Genomic DNA, 10,152 nt, shown 5'->3' with positions numbered 1-10,152 from the left:
TTTCTTACTAATAGACAACGCTTTTTTTAAAACCGTTGTCTTTTAGTGATTTTTGTGGGTACAACACTTCTTGAAAAGCGTTGTCTATTACCATTTTTTTAGTATTGTCCATTGTCAAGTTCTCATCTAAATTAAATCTAGAATGATACACACCGTTGGATCAAGTAAGGAGTTGAAAACCCCCTAGGTTTCACTCGCTCGCACCCACATATCTTACGAAAACCTCCCGAACCCCTCTCACGACTTCTCATCTCTCGCCTTCTCCATCCAACTCCTCCTCTCACGCCCTCTCCGTCCAACTTCTCTCCGGAAAACCCCTCTCCGGCGAACCCCTCTCTGTAAACCTCCCCTCCGAAGTCCTCTCCGTCAACAAGAAGAGGAGCTCCAGGATGCTCAACACGAAGAGGAGCTACGCGCAGTACCATCTCGAATTAGGGCAGTCGGACTTCCTCCTCCGCTCCTGCTCCGTCTGCGGGATGATGTACGCCCCCGGGGATGAGTCAGACGAGAAGCTCCACGGGGATTTCCATAAGAAGTACTACGAAGGAATTCGGTTCAAGGTCAATCTGATTGCTTCGATCTGTTCTCTGTTTCCATTTCGTCCTTGTTCTCTAGATTGTTTAATTTCGATGCACAGGGCTGGCGCGATGAGAGAGTTGTCTCGACGCCCAGCGGAGGCAATTGCCGCATCCTATTGGTTCTCGACGGTGACTCCCCATCGCACAAGCACAAGGTTGCTGGATTTACAACTTGATCGATCAGTCTTGTTCTTTTTGCCCTAGCGGTCGCAAACTGTTTGTTGAAATGACTGAGTAATTAGAAATGCATGTTCTTAAATTTGATTATGGAAAAGTTCTGACTTTTCAATTCCATAGCTTTGATGGAAGACAGTAACCATGCTTCTGGGATCACAGGTTAAGGAGGTGCTTACGATCATGGAGAAGGAACTTGGGTTCCAAATAGTTCTCTGAGACGTTGCTTTGTTTAATAAGGTACTGAAAGACGCACTTCTTCATAGAACCATACTCAACTTTCTTTCCTATTTTGATATTCCTTGAGCTTAATTGCTAACACTTAGATTGTAAGCATTAGATCACAAGCAAGATAGCATTCCGTTTCATTCTTTGCTTAAAATATAACTTAAGCATCAATATGTGCTTTCTGTAATATTGCAATATACATTGTTTTTGTATATGGTTTGTTTTCAACTCTCTGTGCAATTTTCAAACAGAAGTTACTTTTCCTAGATTAGATTTCCTCAAAATAGTGATGCAATTCTTAGAATATGCCCATTAAAATGAGTTTCTCTTTCTAAAAATACAGAATTGAATGTATACTTTAGAATTCGAAGCACATATCCATATTTCATCTATTCAAAATATCGTGTGAACCATTCATGGAATCACCAAAAAGTGCAAACACCATTTTATGTCTTTTTTTCTTGTTGCGCCTGATTCATTTCTCTGCATTTTCTGGCTGCATATAATATTGGAGGGCAAGTCATTACTGCCAACTGCATTGAGTACTCCATTTTGGGTTGTCGGACATCTCGGATGGGTCGTGTATGATCTTAATTTGTATGATTAGAAATTCAATATTCTTTATCATCAACTTCGTCGTGCCAATAACTTCTAACTGTCGTTATTGATCTAATCTGAAATTGTATGTTTGGTCTGATCACTCATTAGACACATCACTGTCTTCTCTCTTCATCAGTGGCTTGAAACTATACTCTCAAATGCTACAAGGAAGAAATCTGGGGAAGACAAGCAGCTTATCTGGTCCAAAATGGGTCTCCCTAGTTGCCATCCCCTTGTTTTCTTTGCAATCTGCACCGGAGCTTCCTCGGACCCCATTGTAATCATCTTTTTCACTTCGCTCGCTTGCTCATGTCATTCAAGATATAAATTCACACACTCATTCAATCTTGCTGCAGCTAAGAGTCTACAGTGCCAAGAATGTGACAGAGGAGCTGGAGAAAGCCAAGAAGGAATTCCTTCGATCCCACGTTGTGGTCAAGAAATCTAACAAAGTTTTTCTGCCAAAAGTCCTCGATAGATACGCAAAAGAGATATGCACCAACTGTGACAATTCTACAAGCTTTAATAGACATGCAAGCTTTAAGTCTATCAAGCATGTTAAACTAAAAATTCTACAAGCTTTTCTTAGGAAGTTGGCAATTTTCCACTATTGGTTAAACTCATATTCTAAAGAACGTTTCATTTTAGCTTTCTTTCTGCAAATACTGTATGCATTTTAGAATGAAGAAATACTGTATTGTATGCATTTTACTAGCTTCTCATGTAAATACTAATATTACTTCAATGTCAGAATTCTATTATTTTGGTATGAGTTTGAAATCATTAGCTGAGTTGATTATATGTAAAATTCGAATCTGAATATGGTAAAAGAAAAATAATAGTTTCGTAAATATAAAAATAATGATTTTTAAATAAATTTTTTTATTTTTTTTCTTTAAAATGACAACGCTTTTAAAGCGTTGCAAAAAGTGTTGTCTTTGCAAAAAACAACAACGCTTTTAAAGCGTTGCAAAAGCGTTGTCTTCGCTACAAACGACAACGCTTTAAAAGCGTTGTTGTTGAGCAGACTTTTAACAACAGTGCTTTTAACAACGCTTTTTCAGGCACATAGACAACGCTTTAAAAGCGTTGTCTATTAGCTTTTTTCTTGTAGTGTGCTGAAGTAAAAATGATATATAACTTCACGATTTAAATGAATTGATGAAGTAATAAAATATCTTTTACTTCATCGGTTGTGTAACGTGCTGAAGTAATAGATGATATGTAACGTCACAGTTTATATTGATTGGCGAAGTAAATATAATCTATAACTTCACCATATTTTTTATTAATCGAAGTAGTTGGTATTATGTTACTTCATAGTTTATATTTATTAACAAAGTAATTTATTGTCAAGACTTCATTGTTTTGTATTATACTGATGTAATTGATAAGATACGACTTCACAATTATTAAACTGTGATGAAGTAAATGTTACCTTTGACTTTGACACAATTTTAATGTGACGAAGTAAAAAAATATTTTTCACTTCATCAAAATTAAACAATATATATGTATAACAAAATGACAAATATCATAACAATCCAGAAATTTATCCACCAATCCACAAGTGTATATATATATATATCCATAAATCCACAAGCATAACTAAAAAACACATCCACAAACCAAAAGTGTATCCACAGGTGTGTATGTCCAAAAATCCATAATGCAAAATAAAATTATTTATCCTAACGTACACGACCCATTTAAGCACCTATAGATACGAGTAGATGAATTCGCTCCATTCACTTCTGACATCATCATATTAAGATTGGTTGTAATATTGATTCTTGATTGTTCTTGCAAACTTTTATGTAAAAAAAACAAAACAAAAATGCATTAGATTTATAAAATCATTACATTCATTATATATCATAAAGAAGAAACTCACCATCTTCTCCAACTGTGGATTTTCACATTCAACTATCTCTTTCATGTATCTCATCACACAATATCCACATTCAACAGAACCACTTTGTTTTAGATTGCCCTATAATGTAATCAAAAAAGTAATGCAACAATTACAATCCAAATAATCAGAACAATCCATTCATGTCTTAATATATATATACAATACATACCGTCAATTGCTTAAAACCTGGTGCTTTAGCAATACCCTTTGAGGCATTGTACATCTTGACCCCACTACATTTAAAAAGTAAAAAAAGTTATATTTTTCATATTTATAAGTGAATGCATTCAAAATCAACACAATCTACTACCTACTTGGTCACCATAGTTTTCCATGCATCATCTCGGTTTCTATTAGACATAGAGTCCAATAAATATATCATATTTTTATCCTCATTGACGATAGTCAAGATCCAATGGTACCTACAAAAATAAAACTATAACATTGTGTAAAGCCCGAAAAATTCCCGAATTTATTTTAGAATTATTCTATGATTTTTCTGGAATTTTTAAATATTTTTCCGGAATTTTCCGAGTAGCGGAAGTAGCAAAAATAATTAGAACCCCAAAATAGCTTAGGCGGGAATCGAACCCGAGACCTATGGTGTAAGGGATAATGCTAGTAACCGGTGAACCCAGCAGGGCCGTGCTGAAAGAGGAGGGAATCAATTATATTTATAATTGATTTTGGATGAATTAATTAGTAAATATAAATAAGGATTTAAGTGAGAAGTTTAGATTATTTTCCACCGTAGCTTTTCCTCACCCGAAACCTAAAACCGCCACACCTTTTCTTCTTCCCCTCTTCCTCACGCATGGCACACCAAGCTAAGGGTCAAGGGAACATCTTCCGGCGACGACTCCAACACGAAAAAGGTTCTTCTCCGCGAGAGGAACGCGAGGACGTAAGCGGTTCGTCGAACGGAGCAGTTTTCCGGAAAACCTAGGGAATAGAATAGTAAGAAAACCTTGCGATTGAGGTAAGAAACCCCTCACCTGCAGTATAATTGCTCTCGCTTGTTAGTTTTGGCGTTAGTTCGGTAATTTTACAATTTTCAGTTTTAGGGTGTGCTTTTAGTGCACACCAAGCATTCGGTATAATGCCCAGTTCAGAAGGATGCACCAATAGGCGTCCTAACAGCATGTAAAATATATTAGAAACATTTTTATTCAGTTATTTATCAGTTATCACAGCTATATGGATCAGATATCCATTGGGTAGGCTCCCACAGTAGCCTCTAGGTTCAGATAACCTAGCTCTAGGTTCAGATAACCTAGAACGAACAAAGTAAAATAAACAGATTATAGTATTTTACTTTATTAGTGGCACTGTACTAGACTCTTGGATCAGATAACCTAGTCCCTAAGTTCAGATAACCTAGTAACCCTGCTGGATTCGGAACTTGCAATTCTGGGTCTCGTAGGGATGCGCGCACAGTAAGTACAGTTGCCAGGGCCCAACAGCATGTTTAGTATTTTCATCTATTATATGTATAGTTTTCAAATTTGAAACCAGTGATGAGAACACTAATTTAGCTTTCAGTTCAGTTCAGGTTCAGTTTACATGATTTGAGTTCACGTACTGATTTAGATATATGCTTGACTAGTTCAGTCTCATGCTCAGTTTATAAGTATGCCATGATCAGTTTAAAGCATGTTCAGTTTATATGTTATGCCATGCTTTGTGTGATACCATGCCATGCCATGCTTGCATATTCAGTATATTTTTCAAACAGCATGATTTAAAATCATATTTGCATCGTATGCATGCTTTTGTGAGGTAGATGATTTCTTACTAAGCTTATTGGCTTACAGATACTACTTTTCTTATACTGCAGATACCGGTAAAAGAAAAGTGGATTAGCGGAGGCTGGAGGGCGATGCTACGATGATGTGTGTGTGCAAGGGGTCTGGAATAAAGATCCTTGGGATCTATACGCTTTTATTTCAGTTTTAGCACTTAACATGTCTAGTTTCATACTTAGTCTTGTTACTAATTGTTCTAGCTTAGTAACTATGTCTTGTTTAGCTTATCACGTTTAGAACATTAGTACTTATATGCTAGAATGTATCTCCATTGTTTTAGAACTGTTGTGTGATGTTTTGGCACGCCAAAGTGCTGAAATCAGAACTCTCGAGTGAAATCAGACACTGATCGGTCCCCAGACCGATCAGGGTCTGAGCTGTTCCACTGGATCGGTCAGCCGACCGATCCAGCGAGATACAGTATGCTACTGTATCCTCCTGGATCGATCAGCCGACCGATCCAGCTCGATACAGTAGCCTCGGAGGAGATTTCCAGGTGCCTGGATCGGTCAGCCGACCGATCCAGCATCGAACAGAGGGCATCCCAGCGTCTCCAGGTGCCTGGATCGGTCCGCAGACCGATCCAGACACACCTGGATCGGTCTTTCCGACCGATCCAGCCTCTGCTGAATCGGTCCGCAGACCGATCCACCAGGGCATAGAATCGTAGTAAGTTGATCGATCCGTGGATCGATCAGCAGCTAGCTAGGAAGTTAGTTTGAGTTCCTAGCTCAGATGGGAGGTCAAGAATCCTCCTTAGCACATGTACACCAACCGGAAAGGGTCTTGAATCCTTCCTTATAACAGCATGGGTGCATCAGTTGTCAGATTAACAGAGTCAGTTAGTGAAATTTTATTTTACCCAGTTTTCCGCACAGTACGACACAGTAGTTTCAGTAGTTAATGTAGCGATCCGGCTCATAGCTTAGTACCCAGGAGTTGGGACGTTACACATTGACTAATATGTAGTAAGAATTGATAAGCAATTAAAATATTACCCAATGTTGTATGGGATGAGGCAGATGTTGTCTCTACACACTGCTTCCAACTGATCAGCAATATGTTGTGATATGTCACGACCATCTTTACCAAGTGGGCATGTAGGTATGTTGTCGGGATCCACAAATGAAACATAATCAGCCCTGTCTTTATCTCTCAAATATTTATAGAGGTAACTGCACTCAAAGATTATATAACTTGGTTAAAAATGGTTCAAAGTCTGGGCAAGTTCCAAATAAAATATTAAAATGCAAACAAACATTGTAAGTTGGCATAACATACCCCATGTAAATCAAAATTTGTCTGGTACCTATCTCTCTCATCTCCATAAAGCACAAGATATCTTCTCTTAGCAACCGTGTACTTTTAGAGCGTCCAAACATAGTGTCCTTAAACTCTATGTATATGCTCTCCAATTCATTTATCAATCTAACAACATGTGAGTAGATATACTTGCATGCCATGGGTAATGTCTTTTCAATATCCTTGAACTTGTCGCGATGACCAAGTGCATCCAATAAAGCAAATGGTTGAGGTTTTCCCTTCTTCTATAATTTAAAATATTCATACAAGTATTATAAACTAAACCATTGTCCAAGCAACATATATAAAAACTGCAAACACAAAATCAATTGAAACTTAAAGTACCTTTGTTGTTGGAAAAATTACCAACTCTTTAGGCCAACCAACAATGACTCCAACTGCATCTTTAGTGATTCTTGGTCTAGACTTAATTGGGATTGAAAGCTCTGCTTCTTCATCTAAGACAACATCAACTGATACCTGGAAAAAATTTAAAGGTTTGCCTCCTTCTGATATTATTGTGCCATATGCCATCACATTTTCAAGTTGTTTTATGGCTAGGTGGCATTTCTTCCCCTTTTAAGAATAAAAAGATATTATATATATATATATATATATATATATATAGTGAAAAAAGTAATTTGATTAGAAATCAAGAAATACTGAACCTTCGTATTTGAAATGTCGCATTCATAAACTTCTTCCACATCATCTAACACCTTTAGATCTTTCATGTTTGAGCACTTGTTCGATACTGCAGTCTCAGAAGTTCGATCATTGATGACTGGCATAACACTAGCAAGTTGAGCCTTCAATTTCTCGAATTCAGCCTTTAACCTCTTACTCTCTTCCAATTGTTCTTTAAAGTTTTCGACCATAGTGTTTGGGACTGATTCCCTCTTCTTTCTTGGAGTTTTAAAGTAGACTTGAGGTTTTACGAACCCTCCCACTGTAAAATACCGGAAAATAGGCGAATATTAATAAGGAAATTTTCCGAAAATTTTGGAAATTTTTCGGGAAATTTTCGGAGCTCGTATGGACGAGTTAACGGGGATGAAAACGGGATCCGGGGAAAAGCCTGTTTAGGCGACCCATTTAAGCGAGGAAATGTTTATTTTATATTTCCTTTTTCTTTTTCCTTTATTTTCCCTTTTCCTCTCCGTTTCTTTTCCTCTCCCCGCGCGTGTCGTGCCCTAAGCCCTTCGACGTCGTCTCCTCCTCTTAACCGGCGCTGACGGCTTGCCTTAACCGCCGGCCACTCGGCGGTTCCCTCCTCTTCTCTCCCTGTCGCGACTATGCCCTAGATCCGCCGCCGGCCGCGTTTTCTTTCCGCACAAAGCCAGCCGATTTCCGATCTCTTCTTCTGTGCTCAGCCGTGACACCCATCTCTTCGGCGACATCCGAGCACAGTTGACCGCTGATACTCCAGGAGCTCTGCCCTAGCGCCGGCCTTTCTCTTCTTCCGAGCACCGGCAGCCGATCAAGTTTCTTTGCCTAGTCGACATCATCACTGCCATAGCGAGTGCCCTAGCCGGCTCCGACGCCACTGCTGGCCACTGCCTTGTTTCGTTCTTGAGCAGCCGGCGATCACAGGGATCTTCCTCACCAGTCCCGTGCCCTGGGTTTGATTTTTTCAGCCGGCCTTGCCTCATTTTTCTCGGAGACAAATCGATTAAGGTAAGGTTAGGTTGTTAATTAGGTTGGTGTTTAGATCTATGATTCCCATGGCTTGATATTTGTTCTTGTTCTGATCAAGGATATTATTGCTTGATACCATATTGATCTGTTCCGTGGGAAGAATTCCAGCAAGGTGCTGTTCTGTGGTTTGTTTTGGGTCCGACAGTTTTCTAACAGCGGCTACTTTTCTTCGGCAACAACATTTCTGCTGGGAATCTAGGTAAGGTGTAGGATAACAGATTCTTGTAGTAGATTCTGTGTTGGTTGGACTATTATGATGGTAGATGTGAGTTAAGTTTATATGTTGAATTAGGTATGTTGATTTATGATTTAGGGTTTTGCCCTAGATAGTTTTAAGGATTCTATTTAGAAATTCACTGAAATTTTAGCTAAATAAATAAATCTCTGTTGGTATTACAGGATTTTTGACACGAGACGATTATCTCGGAGTCGGATTGGACCTTTCTATTATTGGAGGCGGGTACTTTGACTTATGTCTTTTGATATGCATGATAAAGTGTCTAACATATAGCAAGAATTGTGTTTCCATTTGATTCGGTTGGTCATTACATGATCTGTTACATGTTGTTTGTTTATTTATTATGCACTGCATGTTATTATTTATCTGACCATACATGCTTTCGGTAGTGACCCAACCATGTGATACATCATGTTCAGGACCTAGGGTTTATATGATACCCTATCTGTTTGTGTACCTTTCATCCGATACATTGACTTGTGGTACACCTTTTATTTATGTATGGATCTTGCTATGCTATTCATGAGATTGCCATGCTTAGTATCATGCATCATGTTTGCATCTTTGTGCGATTATCGGCTCCACTATGGTTGAGCCCATCGCCAGCTACATGTATCTGCACACACCACCACCACCCATGGATTAGTGGTATATCGGGCAGGTGTGGTGGACTCTGTTTGGCTCCGTTGGTCGGCTCGTGGGTAGTGTTCGCTCTGTTTGGCTCCGTTGGCATTTAGTGTAGCGGCGTAGTGCAGACGGTGGACTCTGTTTGGCTCGGTCGGTGAGACTCGTGGTAGCCGGCAGAGATTTTTCCTCCCCGTTATTCTCACGGAGATGAGAGCATTGAGCTCCCCATTTATGATTTGGGGCCGGAGGACAGGAGTACTCCGACAGCATTCCTTCCACTCAATCACTGTCAGAGCGGTGATGTCCGAGTGCACGGTCACCATATGCATTTATTGCATTTTATTGTTGTGATTACTGCACTTATATGCTGCATTTGTATGGATGCATTTGATTGACATGCATACAGGATTATGATTTCTTGATCCGACGACCTGCTTTGTACCTTGATTCCGGTTAGTACAGTTATCTCATTTCATTTCATTGCATTTATTCCTTCTCGTATTCGTGAGACTGTCGCATGATTAGTTATCTGTTATTTGTTTTATTATGCATATCGGTTGTACCTGCTGAGTGTTGGACTCACCCGCCTCCATTGTTGATATTTTCAGTTGAAGCTGTCAGGAGCGAGTTCCAGTCGCTAGCCCCCTGCAGAGCCTCTAGTGATTTGTTTTTATTTGGCCTTTTTCTATATCAGACTTTGTTTTAGTATTGTCTTTGGATTTTTCCTATGGATATTGTATGGAGTGATACCTTTTGATGGATTTTTGATATGATATTGGATTTCATTCTACTACGTGCCTGCCTGGACGGCAGAAGAGGTGAGTTCGTTGGATTTGAGCTTTACGAGTGTAGTGGAATAGGGTGGATTTCGAGTCAGAGTCCTATTGTTATTGATTCCTATTATTAACTGCGTGGTCGTGACAGCCAGAGGCTGAATATCTTTATAAACTGCGTGGTGTTTGTTTTAATTTGTGTTATTATTCCACC

At 39.1% G+C, this 10,152-nt stretch overlaps 2 protein-coding genes across 2 annotated transcripts; one reads left to right on the top strand and one right to left on the bottom strand.

Moving 5' to 3' along the window:
- Positions 1 to 222: 222 nt before the first annotated feature.
- LOC121987784 (protein CHROMOSOME TRANSMISSION FIDELITY 7-like) lies at positions 223 to 1,682 on the top strand. Its single transcript, XM_042541510.1, has 4 exons — positions 223 to 560; positions 638 to 733; positions 915 to 992; positions 1,476 to 1,682. The coding sequence occupies exons 1-3, from the start codon at positions 390 to 392 to the stop codon at positions 969 to 971; spliced, it is 324 nt and encodes a 107-aa protein (XP_042397444.1). The 5' UTR covers positions 223 to 389; the 3' UTR covers positions 972 to 992; positions 1,476 to 1,682.
- LOC121986977 lies at positions 1,456 to 7,480 on the bottom strand. The gene is made up of 8 exons (XM_042540897.1): positions 7,271 to 7,480; positions 6,948 to 7,082; positions 6,582 to 6,847; positions 6,299 to 6,475; positions 3,810 to 3,917; positions 3,665 to 3,728; positions 3,475 to 3,573; positions 1,456 to 1,476 (listed from the first exon to the last, which is right to left on the bottom strand). The coding sequence occupies exons 1-8, from the start codon at positions 7,478 to 7,480 to the stop codon at positions 1,456 to 1,458; spliced, it is 1,080 nt and encodes a 359-aa protein (XP_042396831.1).
- Between the last annotated feature and the right edge of the window lie 2,672 nt (positions 7,481 to 10,152).

Source organism: Zingiber officinale, chromosome 5B (assembly GCF_018446385.1).
Source record: "Zingiber officinale cultivar Zhangliang chromosome 5B, Zo_v1.1, whole genome shotgun sequence".
In the NCBI taxonomy this organism is placed as follows: Eukaryota; Viridiplantae; Streptophyta; class Magnoliopsida; order Zingiberales; family Zingiberaceae; genus Zingiber; species Zingiber officinale.
Note: the sequence above shows the minus strand (reverse complement) of the source record. Positions and strands in the feature narration are given on the sequence as shown.

Coding starts and splice junctions, on each gene's coding strand:
- LOC121987784 (XM_042541510.1), top strand. CDS start 390: ATGCTCAACACGAAGAGGAGCTACGCGCAGTACCATCTCGAATTAGGG. Junction 561..637: donor ACGAAGGAATTCGGTTCAAG/GTCAATCTGATT, acceptor TTCGATGCACAG/GGCTGGCGCGATGAGAGAGT. Junction 734..914: donor CCCCATCGCACAAGCACAAG/GTTGCTGGATTT, acceptor CTGGGATCACAG/GTTAAGGAGGTGCTTACGAT.
- LOC121986977 (XM_042540897.1), bottom strand. CDS start 7,480: ATGGTCGAAAACTTTAAAGAACAATTGGAAGAGAGTAAGAGGTTAAAG. Junction 3,729..3,809: donor TGGAAAACTATGGTGACCAA/GTAGGTAGTAGA, acceptor TTTTAAATGTAG/TGGGGTCAAGATGTACAATG. Junction 1,477..3,474: donor ATCCACAGTTGGAGAAGATG/GTGAGTTTCTTC, acceptor TATTATATGCAG/CCAGAAAATGCAGAGAAATG.